General features: G+C 36.1%; 2 protein-coding genes across 3 annotated transcripts; both read left to right on the top strand.

The window, feature by feature from the left end:
- The first annotated feature begins 1,780 nt into the window (after positions 1–1,780).
- On the top strand, positions 1,781–5,578 carry LOC113339098 (coatomer subunit beta-1-like). Of its 2 annotated transcripts, none has more exons than XM_026584499.1 (2): positions 1,781–2,056; positions 2,352–5,578. In XM_026584499.1, exon 2 carries the CDS (start codon positions 2,352–2,354, stop codon positions 5,202–5,204), a length of 2,853 nt encoding a protein of 950 aa, XP_026440284.1. In that variant the 5' UTR covers positions 1,781–2,056; the 3' UTR covers positions 5,205–5,578. The 2 variants fall into 2 exon arrangements, with proteins under 2 accessions (XP_026440284.1, XP_026440283.1); XM_026584498.1 differs by having other exon boundaries at positions 1,782–2,072.
- Positions 5,579–9,286: 3,708 nt separating this feature from the next.
- On the top strand, positions 9,287–10,465 carry LOC113338895 (chlorophyll a-b binding protein of LHCII type 1-like). Its single transcript, XM_026584291.1, has one exon. The coding sequence runs from the start codon at positions 9,358–9,360 to the stop codon at positions 10,168–10,170; it is 813 nt and encodes a 270-aa protein (XP_026440076.1). The 5' UTR covers positions 9,287–9,357; the 3' UTR covers positions 10,171–10,465.
- Positions 10,466–18,830: the final 8,365 nt, after the last annotated feature.

Genomic DNA, 18,830 nt, shown 5'->3' with positions numbered 1-18,830 from the left:
TTGTTGCATGATGTATTATGCAACTGTTTTCTGTACTGCATAACAAGTTATGCAAAACCTTTTGTAGATGCGTAACAGGTTTTGCAACCGTTTTCATAGTTGCATAACAAATTATTCAACAACATTTCTCCATTTTCTCTGTTAGACCAACAACATCCATAACTAGCAGACTCCATTACACCTTCAACAAATCTCTCCCAGAATTAAGAGAGGATTCTCTTGACATGAAATGTATTGAAGCTACTTCATCTTCGTCCAAATGACTTGATGTCATTTTGACTTCATTATTGGCATTGTCATTATTATGAGATGGGTAATCAATCTCAGTAGTATCCATGGCAAATATGTGAACTTGAAATTTTGAATCCCCATCATATCTGAAAAGTATAACATGCTCCTTGGTTCCTCTTATTGTGGTGCTATCTTTTTTGTACTTCCTTTTAACATTCATGACAAAATTTGTATCTTATCTATCACAAACAGGTGAAGGTAGGAAGTGCTCCGCGTTACTCAACTTTGGGTCAACCGGTGGAAGCATCTCAGCTATTGCTAATCTACAATCACTTCAAGTTATTTAAATCTTCATAAATGGGTCTCCCTTTCATTTATGTGTAGGTTGTGTCCACGCTAGCTGAAAGTCATGGAAGATCTTCTTGCATTCTTAGATGGCACTGATGCAAAGGGAAATGATTAATTGCTTTGCCCGTGTCATTCACAATATTGGTGGACCTGGATTGCCTGACACTGAATCACAACAATATCTTGCTCAAATTGCTAAAACCGCTGCAATTGTACTTCAGAGTTTGTTTGCAAAGCATGTTTAAGGTTCTTGTGCAACATCAGTTGGCCCACTCCGATGAAGAAGGTAAGCATTTCGATGCATAATGCTTCTATGCTACTAATTTCCATAGAAGGGTGACATTGAGATTCACTATTTATCGACTCCAATATACCTGTCTTCTTTCTCAGAAATGCCGATAAACAACTTGTATACAACCTGCCATGAATGTTTTCTAGTTAGCAGCCAAATTCCCTCTTGACGGAGTTAATTAAGACCAGAAGACATTCCTGTTATATCTGAAGCAATTACGAAGCTGTTAAGAGGAGATTGGCTGAATTTGTTCTGTAATAGGAGATTGGCTGAAGCTGTATGAGTTCTCTTTAACCTGCAATTTCACATTCATTCGTAACCCATCATTCATGTTCTTTACAAACTCCTCACTTCTTTCTTTTTGACTTCAAATCTCTTTAAGGCCGCACAAATCAATCACAGACAACATCTTCGACGAAAATTGTTAAAGAAACTAACTAGGCTGTGTGATTTGAAACAGTAAGAACACACCGAACGACCACCATACAACCTAAATCCTTTTCAGATTCGATTACAGCAGCTATAGTTATCTTCTCAACCACATCAATAGTTTCTCGATTTGATTTCAGATCTATAGTTTTGGATTGCAGAAACTGAAATAAAAATTTGGGGCGCGTGAAAAATTCAGTAGAGAAGAAGAAAAGAAATTGAAGAAGAAATCGTGAAGAAATATAATTTTAGAAAATATGGGTTTGGGAGTAATTTTTTCCCCAAAAATGGGGGCGCCTGAATTTTTCTGTCCATGGGTTTCTCAGTGGAAAAATTTGGGAGAATGGATCTCCCTGTAGTTTTCACTTTTAATTACAGTATGAGGGTGCAACAGTCCAGAAAAAAAAATAATTATGAGCGTGCACTAGGCGTACTACTACGCCAAAAGAGTTTAAAATCCTGGGCTGGGCACTTATCCACTACCGAACCAATCAGCATCTCTAATTAATTTCTACGAGGCAACGATAGAAATCCGTGAAAGTCCCGAGCTACCGGTGGAACTCGTCGACTCGAGTCTGACGGGTTTATTTTGGTAAACACAGTTTGAGAAGAACACTCCCATTTTCCCTCACCTTTCCATACTCTCCCACTCGCCCAAAATTCTCAGAACTGAGATTTCCCTCTATTTTAATCGCTCATTGCATATGCAAGTCAGTGGATCTGGTTTACATTCGCGACGGATTTCAATTTTTTAGGGTAATCGAATTACAAGGTATGTTTTCGTCAGTTCTGATCTCGATTTGATTACATTTTTTTTTGTTAGGTTTTGAGTGCTGATACTGAAGTTTACAGAGATTTTTCAGAAGTGTTGGTGAATCTTGTATAAATTTGATCAGATCTGATTGTTCAATTTTAGAAATTTTTTGTAGTAAGTTTATTCGCGTTTTGTTAGGTTTGATAAACATTGTTTGCGTGTGGATTTTGTGAATTAGGGATTATTATGTTTGGGATCTGATCAGAGAATTTTAATTTTTATGTTCTGATTTTGTAGATGGAGAAATCTTGTAGTTTGTTGATTCATTTCGACAAGGGAACACCAGCGCTTGCTAATGAAATTAAAGTATCATTAGAAGGAAACGATGTTGGTGCAAAGGTTGAAGCAATGAAAAAAGCAGTAATGTTATTACTCAATGGTGAAACACTTCCTCAACTCTTCATAACTATTGTTCGTTATGTTTTACCATCAGAAGATCATACAATTCAGAAACTGTTACTTCTTTATTTGGAAATTATTGATAAAACTGATTCCAAAGGAAAAGTTTTACCTGAAATGATCTTGATTTGTCAGAATCTAAGAAATAATCTTCAGCATCCAAATGAATACATACGTGGTGTTACACTTAGATTCCTTTGTCGTTTGAATGAGACTGAAATTATCGAGCCTTTGATACCGTCTATATTGGCCAACTTGGAACATCGCCATCCTTTTATCAGAAGAAATGCAATTTTGGCAGTTATGTCCATTTATAAACTTCCTCAAGGTGAACAGCTTCTTGTTGATGCACCTGAGATGATTGAGAAAGCTCTTTCATCTGAGCAAGATCCCTCTGCGAAAAGAAATGCCTTTCTTATGTTGTTCACTTGTGCTCAAGAACGTGCGATTAATTATCTTCTTACCCGTGTTGATAGCATTCCTGAGTGGGGAGAGTTGCTTCAGATGGTTGTATTGGAATTGATCCGAAAGGTTTGCAGAACTAATCGTGGAGAGAAGGGGAAATATATTAAGATTATTATTTCCTTGTTAAATGCACCTTCTAATGCTGTTATATATGAATGTGCTGGAACTCTTGTTTCACTTTCATCTGCACCAACGGCTATCAGGGCTGCTGCCAACACCTACTGCCAACTTCTACAGTCTCAGAGTGATAACAATGTTAAGCTTATTGTGCTCGATAGATTAAATGAGCTCAAAACTTCTCACCGGGAGATTATGGTTGATATGATCATGGATGTGCTTAGGGCACTTGCAAGCCCTAATCTCGATATTCGAAGGAAGACAATTGACATTGCTCTTGAACTGATAACTCCTCGAAACATTGATGAAGTTGTTCAAGCACTGAAGAAGGAAGTTGTGAAGACTCAGAGCACCGAGCTTGAGAAGAATGGAGAATACCGTCAAATGCTTGTTCAAGCTATTCATTCTTGTGCCATAAAATTCCCTGAAGTTGCCAGCACTGTGGTTCATTTGTTGATGGATTTCTTGGGTGATAGCAATGTTGCTTCAGCTATTGATGTGGTTGTTTTTGTACGTGAGATTATTGAGACCAACCCTAAACTTAGGGTTGCAATAATGACTAGGCTCCTGGACACGTTCTACCAGATACGTGCAGCACGTGTATGTTCCTGTGCCCTCTGGATCATTGGAGAGTACTGTCTCTCACTTTCTGAAGTTGAGAGCGGGCTTGCTACCATCAAGGAATGTCTTGGGGACCTGCCTTTTTTCACAGTGAATGAAGAAGGAGATGGAGCAGATACTTCAAAACCATCCCAGCAAGTAAATTCCATCACTGTATCTTCTAGGAGACCCGCAATTCTTGCTGATGGTACCTATGCTACTCAGAGTGCTGCCTCGGAAACTGCCATATCTCCTCCTACCCTTGTTCAAGGATCCTTGGCTTCTCCCGGCAATTTGAGGTCTTTAATTCTTACTGGTGACTTTTTCCTTGGAGCAGTCGTGGCTTGTACACTGACAAAGCTTATATTGAGATTGGAAGAGGTTCAACCATCTAAACCCGAAGTGAACAAAGCATCTTCTCAAGCTTTGTTAGTCATGGTTTCTATGCTGCAACTTGGACAGTCCTCCTTCCTTCCTCACCCAATTGACAATGATTCATATGATAGAATTGTTCTTTGCATAAGATTGCTCTGCAATATCGGAGATGAGATACGAAAGATATGGTTACAGTCATGCCGTGACAGTTTCGTCAAGATGCTTGCAGATAAGCAGTTCCGTGAAACAGAAGAGATTAAAGCTAAGGCTCAGATTTCTCATGCACAACCAGATGATCTTATCGACTTCTACCATTTGAAGAGTAGGAAGGGTATGAGCCAGCTTGAGTTGGAAGATGAGGTCCAAGATGATCTCAAACGTGCTACTGGAGAATTCACCAAAGATGGAGATGACGCCAACAAGCTAAAACGCATTCTTCAGCTGACAGGATTCAGTGACCCTGTTTATGCTGAAGCATATGTTACAGTTCATCATTACGACATTGTACTTGATGTCACGGTGATCAATCGTACAAAGGAGACCCTCCAGAATTTGTGCCTGGAGTTGGCTACCATGGGTGACTTGAAACTTGTTGAGCGCCCCCAAAACTATACACTAGCTCCAGAGTCTAGTAAGCAGATTAGGGCCAACATTAAGGTCTCTTCAACTGAAACCGGAGTTATATTCGGGAACATTGTGTATGAGACTTCAAATGTGATGGAGCGAACAGTTGTAGTTCTTAATGACATACACATCGACATTATGGATTATATCTCTCCTGCTACATGTGCTGATGTTGCATTTAGAACTATGTGGGCTGAGTTCGAATGGGAAAACAAGGTGGCTGTCAACACAGTCATTCAAGACGAAAAGGAGTTCCTGAACCACATTATAAAGTCCACTAACATGAAGTGCCTCACTGCTCCGTCTGCGCTGGATGGTGACTGTGGGTTCCTAGCTGCAAACTTATACGCCAAGAGTGTGTTTGGAGAGGATGCATTAGTGAATGTGAGCATCGAGAAGCAAATTGATGGGAAGCTGAGCGGTTACATTAGGATAAGGAGCAAGACTCAAGGGATTGCCCTCAGTTTAGGGGATAAAATCACTCTTAAACAGAAAGGAGTAGCTATCTGATTGATAGATAGGAGATTGATACCTGACATCAACCTGTAGTTTATTCGATTTTATTTCTGCACCATCTCTCCTTGAGTTATATCCCTCCGTCCTCACCATATTTCATCGCCATGATCCACGACTGTTACGGATATTGTTTTTTGGAAGTGAAAAATCTGCGGCCTTCTCATGTGTTTCTTTTCTTACATCTAGGTTGAATAGGCAGTGTTTTTATGGGGACGGGAATTACTTTTGTGCTCCTTTGGAGCTCAATGTCTGTATTACAAAAATTTGTGAATGAGAGAATGAAATATCTGAAACTTTTATTGATGATGTAATGGTGCCTCAGAATTCAATGAAATATCTGAAAATTCATCATCTCCTTTTGATGCGAATGTTAATTCTTTTGTTACTGATTCAAGCAGATTTCATATATTAGGATTGTTGTGATTAAATTTATTTGTGTTATTTTGACTCAATTGGTTACATTTCAGGTTTTGAAGTTTCATCTAATTTTGTTAATTTGTGGATTTGATTTAAGAGATTCAACTTGGGAGGAATTGATGGATGAAACTTTACAGACATTCAATAGTGCTATGATGCCCTGCAAAGTGAAAAGAAGTTCATATCAGTAAGTTTCTAAATTTTCGCTGTACTGCTCATTTGTTGGTTTTTGTATATATTAACCAAATTTGTTGAAATTATGGATTGCTTTGAAGCTCACTTTGCAGACGATATTTCGTTTTCCTAGAACACTAAACTTTCTAAAGACTCCAAACCACACTCTTGAATATGCAAGCTGCCTTGAGCCCTGTGTTGATCCACCTCAGCACCCAACTAGACTTATCTGTATGTTCCTATCGAAACATAACCTTGTCCTTCACAATTTCATCTAACATTGCGAATATCATAGATAACATCCATGAGCAGTCTTAACCAAACTTTCGCAACATTGTCTAATACATGCTTCCATTTAGCACCTCAATCATCTCCGAAGTGTTCTTTTAAGTGTTTCTTGCCCGTCTTTAATACTCTGAACCATGCCAATATGTTGAGCAGAAACATAACTCAAATTCTTCAACAAACTATTGCCTGGTAACACGAATCCTTTATTCATATTAAGCATATGGTTAAAATTGTTACCCAAACCTAGATACACAGACGTAGACACAGACTGCACGATGAATGATAATTGAGCTGCACCAGCGTTTGTAATTTAAGTTGATAGAACCTTTGTCTCTTGGCAACTTTGGACTCACATTGAAAGAGACTATATCTTAAGTGAACTATGCACTTGTACTATTACAAATAAGTGGATATAGTTTAGACTCCTGTTTTACAACAGGAGAAGAGAGTACAACTTTAATTGCTTTTCATTTGCTTGTCTTACATCTCTGTTTGATGCGAATGTTAATTTTTATTACTGATTTCATATTTTTAACTAGGTTTATTGTGATTAAAATTATTTGTGTTGTTTTGTAGCTTCACAATTTGACTCAGTTGATTTGAGTTTCGGAGGTTTTTGAAGTTGAGAATATGTGAGTTGGAGTTAAGAGTTTCAACATGGAAGGAGTTGATGGATGGTTTCAGGGGCATCTCAGGAAGTGGCTATGAAACATAACCTTGCAAAGTGAACTGAAATTCATATCAGTAAGTTTCAAAATTTTCATTTTCACTGCTCAGTTCTCAGTTATCATATTATCATATATCAACCAAAACCAAATCATGGATTGGTTTCAATCTCATGTTGCAGACAATCTTTTTTGTTTTGTTAAATCTTTTCTAGAACATGACTGTTTAGACCACAATCAGACGTATTAGTGTGTTCCGATTGAAACATAACCTTGTACCTGACAATATCATCTAACATCTAACTACACCTTAACCCTTCCGCTATTCGTTGTGAATATTATAGATAATGTCCATGGGCACTCTTAACCAAACTTTTGCCTAGCACATGCTTCCGTTCAGCACCTCAATCATCTCCTACGTGTTCTTAAGTTTTTCTTCCGTTCTTCAATAATTCTGTTCCCTCGCTAATAACATGCATCCATTATTCATATTAAGCATATGGTTCTTTTCTGCATTGAAATTACTACCCAAACCTAGAAACACAGATGTAGACGCAGACTGCACGATGAATGATATAACTGAACTGCACCAACGTTTGTAGTTTGGACTCACATTGGAAAAGACTATATGCAAGGTGAATCTTTGCTCTCATACTTTTAAAATGAAATGGGCTTTGTTTAGACTCTTATCTTTAGATCAGGAAAAGAGAGTGAAACTTCAATTGCTTTTCATTTGCTTGTTTTTAAATCTCAGCTTTATTCATGTTTGCAGTGGCGCTAATTTTACAATCTTCTAATCTGCCTATTTCAGTTACATTAGTGGTCCGATCTCAGTATCATCTAATTTATGTGTTAAGATATACCACCACACATCTTCTTAATCATTCACATACAGAAAAATGTTATACTTGGTTCTAAGTAAGCGTAGGCCATACAAAGGCGAAACACTCGGCCACCCCTTGGCACATTCCCTTGTGTATTGATGCAGCACTAACTTATTTACTGTTATAAATTAACTTGTGACACATCTTACTCCAAATTAACTATTTGAGATATGTCGGTCAAGTTATCTCTATCGACTAAATAATTGGTAATAAAATCCAAGACAACCTAATTTCTTTTGGTTTGTTTTGTCGATGATGTAGTGGCACTCAAAAATTCAATGGAATATCTGAAAAGTTACCATCTATTTTTGATGCAAATGTTAATCTTTGTTACTGATTCAAGCAGATTTCATTTTTTTAATTAGGTTTATTGTGATCAAATTTGTTTGTGTTGTCTTGTAGCTTCGCAATTTGACTCGGTTATATTTCGGAGGTTATGAAGTTTATAAGTTTTATCTCATTGTGTTATAGGTGAACGGAGTTAAGAAGTTTCAACTTGGGTGAAATTGATGGATGAAATTTCAGAGGCATTTCAGGAAGAGGTTATGATGCACCATAAAGCAAAAAGAAATTCATGTCAGTAAGTTCCAAATATTTCATTTCACTGCTCAGTTCTTGCTCAGTTTTAACACCCCAAGCCATACCAATCTCTTGAACAGAACCAGAACTCAAATTCTTCAATAATTTCTGCTGCCCTGCTAACATGCATCCTTCATTCATATTAAGCATATCATTCTTTTCTACATTAAAATTACTACCCAAACCTAGAATTCAGACGTATTATTGACAGTTTACCCAAACTTAGAAACACAGATGTATTGTTAACAATGACCGTCAAACTGCACGATCAATGATAACTGAACTGCACCAGCCTTTGTAGTTTACTTCGATAGAACTTTTATCTTTTGGGTTTTGGCTACTTTGGACTTCCATTGAAGGACAGTATATGTTAAGTGAATATATGCTCTTATATTTCTAGAAAGAAATGCATTTAGTTTAGACTCCTTTTATAACAGGAGAAGAGAGTAAAACATCAATTGCCTTTCCTTTTTTCTTTTTGATCGGTAAAGAATTTCGTGCTGACGAGTTTCGAACTCGGGTACAGTGACATCGGCAATGGCGCCGTTTCCAAAAACTTTTAATTCTCACTATTTCTGTTACATTAGTGTCCAAATTATCCAAACACCTAAACCTAATGAAAGGGTTATAAATCTTTTTGTCATCTAATTTTTGTATAAGATGTCCAAACACAAACAGCAAAAAGTTTTGTTTGGCTCTAAGTTACCGTAGGCCACTCAAAGAAGGTGAAACACTCAGCCATCCCATGCCACATCCCCTTGTGTATTGATGCAACAGCAAATTATTTACTGTAAGCTAGAATGTTATAAATTCACTTATTACACATCTTACTCCAAATATACTACACTTGTGATATGTGGATCAAGTTGTCCCTATCTGCCTATCAGTTCAATAATTGGTAATAAAATCCATGACATCCTAATTTCCCTGGCTGAGAACGGAAGAAGGATTTTTAATATGTGGTGCCATTATCAGGACCAATAAGAACACAGCAGAAGATCTACATAGATAGATATGCCTGGCCCCATAATGTCTTATAAAAGAGACACGAACTCCCCATCAATATAAACTCATCAAACACCACCACCAAAATACCTTCTTCAGCAGCCTTTTCTATTTTCTCTTTAGCAAAACATATAAATGGCATCCATGGCTCTCTCATCCCCATCTTTTGCAGGCACAGCTGTAACTTTGAACTCGCAATCAAAATTCTCAACCAATGTTAGATCCAGTAAGAATAGAATGATCGTGATGAGGAAGACATCAGCAAAGAAGCCTGCTGCTTCTTCAGGAAGTCCATGGTACGGTCCAGACCGTGTCAAGTACCTTGGACCTTTCTCCGGTGAATCTCCATCATACTTAACTGGTGAATTCCCTGGTGATTACGGATGGGATACTGCTGGACTATCTGCAGACCCAGAGACCTTTGCCAAGAATCGGGAGCTGGAAGTGATTCATTCCAGGTGGGCCATGCTCGGCGCTTTGGGGTGTGTTTTCCCTGAACTTCTCTCTAGAAATGGAGTTAAGTTTGGTGAAGCGGTCTGGTTCAAAGCTGGTTCTCAGATTTTCAGTGAAGGTGGACTTGACTACTTGGGGAACTCCAGCTTAGTTCATGCTCAGAGCATCTTGGCGATTTGGGCCACTCAAGTTATCCTTATGGGAGCTGTTGAGGGATACAGAGTTGCTGGTGGTCCACTAGGTGAGATCGTCGACCCACTTTACCCAGGTGATAGCTTTGACCCCTTAGGACTTGCAGAGGACCCAGAGGCATTTGCTGAGCTGAAGGTAAAGGAACTTAAGAACGGGAGACTTGCTATGTTCTCCATGTTCGGTTTCTTTGTTCAGGCTATTGTTACCGGCAAAGGTCCTCTAGAGAACCTGGCTGATCATCTTTCTGACCCCGTAAACAACAATGCTTGGTCATATGCTACCAACTTTGCTCCAGGAAAGTGAAAACATTCATGACAGTTAACTAAGATGATCTCTCTTCAAAGGCATTGGAGCTCAATTTTTTCTTCTCTACTTCTTATTTTATCATGTACATTCATTTTTAGCTTGTAAATAATCTGTCATTGAAATCTGTTTTGAAATATCATTTTGTGCGTTTCCAGTCCCTTTATCTGTAGACAAAAGTAGTGTGATCCTTCCACTCATTCCATTACAGTAATGTGCAGTACTTTACATTCAAAGGGTTTGAATCCCATTGTCAACTAAAATAAAAGGAATAAAATTATCTTTCAACTTTCAACAGTTATTCTTTCTTTTCGTGTTTGTGATGTATCGTCCCATCGATAACAAGCTGCTTGGGACCAATATCCCCAATCGGTAGCAGTATTCTTCCTGTCTAGCTAGATGACCCATTGCAAAATAAACCTATCCTTATTTCTTCATTTTGCTAACCAAAATTTTTTCTCCTAGTCATTAGTATAATCGATCCAAGTAGTAATTGAAATGCAACTAATACCAACACTGACGTTCCAACGAAAACACCGGATTTTAGTATGTAGCATTCGCCGTCTAACCATCCTCTGCCGTACGCTTGTTTCTTATTCATACTGGATGCACCTCCTAATAGAACTATTGCAAATGCATAACTAATCCTGCAAATAAGAAACAAAATTACTTAGCAGAGAGGCACACAATTTTCAAGTATCATTTCTATTTAAATGACTTCGTTTGGACGAGAATTTGATTCCTTAGCAAGAAAGAACCAACAAAATGATTGATATGGTTTGCTAATTTGCTTCCTGGTTTCTCGAGCATCATGAATTTTCTTCTCTCCGGAGTTAATTTTTTTGCAGATCACATATGTTGTTCCTATGACTTGAACAATTGAAAGACATACCAAAGCAGTGATTCCCAACCCAAATGCCGGGCTCCCGGGCAAATAACATAGTTTCTCATCCAACTTTACATCTTTCAACTACAAAACAATGGGCAAGAGAAATTACAAACCAGAATTGAACAAGTAGGTATTACCTATAGGTACTAGTTTAGTGATACTGGTTAGTGGCAGGTCCACCCACAAAATCCCAGTAACATGAGGTCCAAAGTTTTAAAGAAAAAAGAAAATTGGACCTAAAATTTTATTCCCAGGTCCTATACATGTGCGAGATACATGAGACATATTTTTAAATTTCCAAAACACCCTCATGTATATAAAAACAGGGTAACTAAATTTCATTTCATTTTTTCTCTTTTCATTTCAATCTCTCAGATCCAAATCGGAGAGCAGCTAGAAGAAGGAAAAAATTCTTGGGTTTTAATCGTCAAACGCAAGATTATTTATTTCAATCTTGTTTCATTAGCCGGGATTTAGTTAGTTTTAATGTTGTCTCATATTTTTTTGAAACTATTTGGATTTGATTTTCAGTCTAATGGCGAAATCAATTGAGATAAGATACTGTATATGAAGTTGTTGCTTCCTACAGATCAAGAAAATCAGCTAAGAATTAGTCAAGGTATTTGGTTTATATTTGATTCCTATGTTGATTTTTCAATTCATCTTAGTCTGTTGTTGGAGATCTCATATTTAGTTCGGATCTAGATAAATAATCATGTTTTCTATACATTTCGTTAGTAGATCAGATATTTACTTTCATTTTGTTGGGTTTTTAGTTTGTTTTTGTGTATTAACCATCAGTACATATATGATGTACTGATGGTTTTTGATGAAAATAGTTCAGATCTAGACGTAAATAATAAATTTGTTGTTGTTTGAGATTGTTTGATCCAGCAATAAATATATGATATTTTGTTCCATGTATGTTTTCTAATCATCTTCTTTGATTATTTTGTTTGTTTTCTTGTTTTGATTTGTTTTTTCGATTGTATTATGAAGATCAAATCGATTTTCATGACGCTTTTATGTTTTTAGCTTTGTTACAGTTTGGTTTTGTGTATGAATTGACAGTACGTATACGGCGTACTGATATAAAATTCTTTTGATTATATTTTAATCAGATTTTTGCCACTGTTTTTGGGTTCGATCCATGAGTATGTAAGTGTAATACTGAAATATGTGCTTTGATTCGGTTATAGTCATCGTTTCATCAATTCTTCTTTACATGAAGTTGATTTTTAGTTCATGATTATGCAGTACGTATATGGCGTACTGATAGAAACTTTTTTTGATTCTGTTTTATTCAGAGTTTTGGGTTCCATCCATGAGTACGTATGTGTTATGCTGAACTATGTTCTTTGATTTTTAGTTATAAATCAGAGGTACATATATGGAATACTAAAAAGAACTGCTTTAATTCTGTTATGTTCGTAGATTCATCGGTCTTTTCTTATCTTGGAGTTGCTTTAGATAATGAATCAGCAATTCATATATGGATTACCTAAAGGTAACGTGATTTTTTGTTTTGTTTTTACAAGTTCGTTGTTGTTCGTCGTAGTGGATTGTAATTCGATTGATAATTTTTTCAGGTTAGTTTCATGTAAAATGAACAATATTATTTTGATGTGTTCAATGTTTTGTATGTACGAGAGCAGTATTACTTTGATGTGTTCAATTTTTCGTGTATATATGTACGGTTCATAATTGCTTGTTAATACATTAGATTATCTAGAATTGTAATTAGCTGAATCAGTGCATATTGCATGTACTACTCATTTTTATCCGTTGTTCATCATGGTTGTGTCAATATTGTTACGTTTTGGTCGCATTTACAGGTTCAAGATGTCTATATCTAGTCCAAATACTAGGAACTTTTTTGAGTATACCATTTATTAACTGCAAATTAACTAGTTTTATTTTCAGTATATCATTTATGTACTACAAACTCATAGTGTCTAACACACAGATTCATATATGTAAGCATAAGAATGGTTTTTTAAAGAGTATGAAAGTTATGTACTGAAAATTCTGAGCCTTTTTTTTCGGTTTCAATTTGTGTAGCTTTTTAGTTTATGAGAGTATATCATATATGTACTCTTATATTTTGCAGGTTTTTTATCCACTAGCATATGCTTAGTTCCTGGAGAACATGTTGCATTAGTTTCTGGAGAAGATGTTGCTGCTTGGTCCTCTTCAAATAAAGATTATCTCATGATGTTGATTTCTTATTCAAGAACTTTCATCAGTTTTTGAATTATGTAATAGGGAATCTATCTCCTAAAACATTGTTGCGCTGCTGATTTGAACAGTAAAAGATAAAAAAAACTATCGATGTATCATATTGGTTAAAATAAAACAGGTTTTTTTCAGTACATCATATATGTACTACTAATTCATACCATTTTATGCTACCTTTTCAGCAAACACATATGTAGACTTCTTCTCAAACTTCACAAATCAGAACGTCTAGGTCTTCTACTATGTTTTTTTTTATTATATATGTAGATAAATTAGGTTTCTTTATGGAAGAGAGAAGAATATCGAATTATATTAGATATTAAAGGCGTGCAGGCACACACGTTTGGCAACAAGGAGTTTCTGGTCATTTCCATGTTTTGATTAAATATGGACCTGTAGATAACTAATTAATCCGGTTGGACCCTACTATAAATAACCTTATGGGCTTAGGACCAAACAAGAAATTTTCCATTGAACAAAGTGAAAACTACAAGGAGACCCATTCTCCCTGATGTTTCTACTGTGAAACCCACGCTCCCAACGCGCACCCAAATTCTGGACGAAAATTATTCTCAAACCCAAAGTATATAAAATTCTGTTTCTGTCTTTTTCTTCTTCTTCTTCTTCTTCTTTTTTCTTCTTCTTCTCCACTATATCTAGATCTCAGAAAAAGGGAGAGATTCGATTGATTTCGAGAACAAATTCATGCCTAAATTCGATTGATCTCAACAACAGCACCAAATCGTCTTCTTCTTCGAATTAACGATGAACACTCTTACTACCGATTTTCTTCATTACAATTTAAATTCACTAGTGTTATTAATGGTAGCAGCAAAAATCCCTAAATGGGTTTGTAGAACACGGTTTGGTCATCATAGATTTATGATCAAAACTTGTTTTCAATGAAGATTTTGAAATGAATTTCAGATTTTTATGAAACTCTCAGCCGTGAATTGAGTTGGAGTAAGCAATACTGGATGAGTTGTGAAGAAGGTTTAATTGCAGATGATGGTGTAAATACATGAAAGAAGATGATGGTGTAAATACATGATTTTGACCAAGAGCCCCCGAATAACTGAAAGATAATGGTTTGCGTGGGAGTTAATGAAACATGAAAGAAGATGATGATGTGGTTATGACTGCATAACATGTCATTCAGTCGAGAAACTGTCTGCATAACATGTTATGCATTTGTGAAAATGGATGCATAACCTGTTATGCATCTACAAAATTTGTTGCATAACTTGTTATGCAGTACAGAAAACCTGCATAACCTGTTATGCAGGTTTAATTGCAGATGATGGTGTAAATACATGAAAGAAGATGATGGTGTAAATACATGATTTTGACCAAGAGCCCCCGAATAACTGAAAGATAATGGTTTGCGTGGGAGTTAATGAAACATGAAAGAAGATGATGATGTGGTTATGACTGCATAACATGTCATTCAGTCGAGAAACTGTCTGCATAACATGTTATGCATTCGTGAAAATGGATGCATAACCTGTTATGCATCTACAAAATTTGTTGCATAACTTGTTATGCAGTCCAGAAAACCTGCATAACCTGTTATGCGTCCGAAAATATGGCTACATAATGCATTATGCATCGAGAAAATAGATGCATAACCTGATATGCATCCGTAAATATGGATGCATACTGCATTATGCATCAATTTTTTTTATATGTACGGCTAAAATCAACCAAAACAATGGTTACATAACTTGTTATAGATGCATAACTTTGTTATGAAGATACATAACTTGTTATGCAGTCGAAAAAATGGTTGCATAATTCGTTATGCGTCTGCAGAATGTGTTATGCATCGTTTTTGGTGACTGCATAATGGTTAAGTATCAAGTTTTCAAAAAATTTCCCTAAAATGAGGATCACCTCCGATTTTTTCGTTAAAAACAAAAATTTGATATTCTTGTTTGTACTCGTTGCGTAGCTCTTTTAAAAAGATTTCCAACGATATAAAATTTGTAAAGTTCTAAGACGCGAATTTTTAGATATGTTATGTCCAAGTTGCGCTGCCAATTATACCCCTGAAAAAGATAGTATGCATAACGAGTTATGCCTGAAAATATAGTATGCATAACCAGTTATGTATTGATTCATATAATAATTTCATATAATTATGGGTGTCACGGTATACAAAATTAATTGTGAGCTTGAGAACGAGAATATTTTTTTTTTTTGGGTCTCCCCCTAATTCCCCCTTGAACAAATACATGTCATAATCGTAGGAGTACATATATTACTTTACCTTAGTTCTCTTGAATTCAGCGACAAGACAAGCCGAGAAAGCGATGAGACCAAGTAGGAGCTCGACTGAGCAAAACAGCACGAACCCGGAACTGTATTTCTCCATTAGTGGGTAGAGAGATAGAATATTTCTCTCTTGCAGTATGGGTTTATCTTGATTAGTCTCATCCTCCCTTAGCTTGTTATTTTAGACTTTCCTTGAGAAAGTTGGATTTCTTCCTTGGTTGCTTGAAACAGGAATGCTTGTTTTAGACTTTTCTTGGGAAAGTTGTTTTCATTTCATTCTCATTCTCACCATTTTATAAACGAAGCTTTATATCAATTGACAAGGATGGCTACTTATCAACTACTGAACATTTTAATCTTATATTAAATTAAAGTAAAGAATAATCAAAATGAAATAGAGAAAAAGGAACCAAAATAAAAAGCTACCTACTGCCCGGAGGATAATGCTCATGTAGTAGTTGATTTTCCATGAGGGTTGTTTGGACTTAATTCAGCATTTATTTGGTATGCAAAGAACATAGGTGTTTCTATGATGCTAACAAATCCAAAGATGCAATAGTTGCAATTTGGCCGTTCCCTTGAGGCGCCAGTGCACGCTCTTTATTTAGTTCAGTGGCGGAGTTGGGATGATAGCTGCGAGAGGGCCCATGAAAATGAAACTCTCTGTAAATGTTAGGAAACCACCTTCTACTCGTTCTGATAAATCCCTTTGAAAAGTCTATGGCTGCTATTGGGATGTGGCCTGCATTTAAAGACATTCGCCAGTTACGTAAGCAGATTGATTGGAATAAGATTGATCACATTCTTGCAGGGTTGTACTTGTCTTCACTGTAGGTTCTTGATCAGGCCCTTAAAAATGAATGTGCACGACGAAAGTACCCAAAAGGTGTACTTTGCTTTCCTGATTTGTCGCCAGGGTTAGTTTTTTCCTTCAGGTTGGAAGTCCTTAATTCGGCTGTTTGCACTATGGTAGTGCATTTTGCTTAAATATAGCTAGACACATTATAGTTAAGGCCAACCACTATGGGCCATCACTTAACCATATAATGTGGCGGAATAAAAGAACGATTTTTTTGGGCACCATTGTTTTTTGGGACGATGATTTGATTAGGCCAACTTTCCCATAATTATAAGGGGTGTCCTAATAATGGAGATGACTAGTTTACTCTTTAATTTAATTAAAATTATAATTAATTTATAACTTCTTCTTCCTTCATTCTACAATTTTTCTTTTTCTCTTCTTCATCAATTTATGATCATCTAAACCTGATCATATACAAATCTAATCAAAATTATCAAATTTTCATCGTCGTCGATTCATTGAATTTTCATCGTCGATTAATCAATCTTTTGTAAACAAATCCGTCCATAAGTATTTTCCCACAAACTCATTGCTTCTAATTCGTTTTTGGTTGAAATTTTGAGCAGTAGTCATCAAAATAGGTTGAATATGGAGGTTACAGTGGTAAGTTCGGTTAGGATAATTTTGAAAAAAAAACTAGTTTTACAACCGAACTTTTAAAGATGAATAACATGAAGAACACTTAGACTAAGAATTTTTTTTGTTCCTAACCGAATGCCTGAGTTCGGTTGAGTCGCAAAAGAATAATAATTCAAAACCGAACTCTTCTCTGTATAGCCAAATGTTGAGTTCTGTTAAATCGCAAAAATAAATTCCTAACCGAACTTTACTCTGAAAACCTATATAATGAGTTCGGTTAAGTCGTAATTTTTTCTGCTAAGCGAGCGAAGAGTTCGGCAATGTTTTATAAACGTTGCGATCATGCCGAACCTATAGATTTTAAGGGCATGGAAAAACTAAGGGTTTGGCTGAATGACTGGTTCATAAAGATTTTGCGAACCTACCGAACTCTGTTGTTTAAAGTTCGGTTACAATGCGGTCGAGTCGACTGAACCGAGCAAAACTCTGTAAACTCAAACATAGTAGTTCGGTTACATTTGATTTTTCATCATCTAGCCGAACAAACAAAAACTCCATTAAAGTTCATGTTCGGTTACCTGTGTATTTTGGATTTCTTAACCGAACTGCATTTGCAGAATGTTCGGTTACATGTTCTTCATATAGTATAACCGAACTATGTTGACCTAGTTGAAATTTTTTGTTATAATTTTCAATTTGAAGATATTTTAGGCCATTTATAGCAACACTAGCTAAGTTACAAGCATACTTCGGTACCCAAAGGATGGTTTTTCTCCATATACACCCATCTCAAAATTATTTTTTTCTCCATCTTCTTCTTCTTCTATTACTTTAATTACTCAATAATTCTACCTCTTTTAAAAAAAATCATCTATTAAATTAATCTTAATCAATGATTAATAACACTAACTAATCATTAAATAAAATTAATCAAAAAAATAATTTTGTTATTTATATAAATATTTAGATAAGGGATAACTTATTTTACTTCAAATATCTTTCGAAAAAAGAAAAAAAAAGGTCTCCCAAGTCCCAACGAAACACTGGTGCCCAAAAAATCCGTAAAAAAAAACCACCCTCCAACCGCAGCTGGATAATTGTACTTAGTTGGTAACGAGATTACGGATGAGAGTACAAACCCATGGCATTAATGTTAAGGGCTTTTTATTGATTAGCCTTAGAAGTTCTTTTTATTAGTAGTGAAAATGATCGAGTGAGAAAGCCAAGAGAAAAGTGCTCTCACATGGCGAGACCAACCAGGTCCCTCCTAGTCAATGTGGGGATGGGGCCCACTCTAATATGAGAGAGTATCTTATTATTATTTTGTCGTTTTTATCGCGGACACATAAAATTCGTTGTTTTGCACTTTAAAAGGTCATTTAAAAATATTATTTGTGGGCTACATAAAATTCTCTGTAAAGGTTAGAAAAACGTTCTACTTGTTCTGATAAAACTCTTTGAAAAATCTATGGCGGCTATTGTAATGCTGATCTTGGAATCTGGCCTGCATTTGAAAACATTTGCCAGTTAGGTAAGCAGTTCGATTGGATTAAGATTGATCACATTCTTGCACAATTGTATATGTCTTCAGTGTAGGTTCTTGATCAGGCCCTTAAAGATGTACTTTCGGTCGTAAGGTTTTTGCTTTCCTGATTTGTTACCAGGGTTAGTTTTCTCCTTTAGGTTGGATTGTTGGAAGTCCTTAATTCCGCTGTTTGCATCAAAACTAAAAATAAAGCAGGACCCCTAGGCCAAGCACTACGGTAGTGCATTTTGCTTACCTATAGCCAGCCGCATTATAGTTTAGGCCAACCACTG

The sequence above is a fragment of the Papaver somniferum genome, unplaced genomic scaffold (assembly GCF_003573695.1).
Source record: "Papaver somniferum cultivar HN1 unplaced genomic scaffold, ASM357369v1 unplaced-scaffold_19, whole genome shotgun sequence".
In the NCBI taxonomy this organism is placed as follows: domain Eukaryota; kingdom Viridiplantae; phylum Streptophyta; class Magnoliopsida; order Ranunculales; family Papaveraceae; genus Papaver; species Papaver somniferum.
The sequence above is the reverse complement of the archived record's forward strand: the minus strand, read 5'-3'. Positions and strand labels throughout refer to the sequence as shown.

Excerpts from the sequence above, each read along its gene's own strand:
- LOC113339098 (XM_026584499.1), top strand. The coding sequence starts at position 2,352 with ATGGAGAAATCTTGTAGTTTGTTGATTCATTTCGACAAGGGAACACCA.
- LOC113338895 (XM_026584291.1), top strand. The coding sequence starts at position 9,358 with ATGGCATCCATGGCTCTCTCATCCCCATCTTTTGCAGGCACAGCTGTA.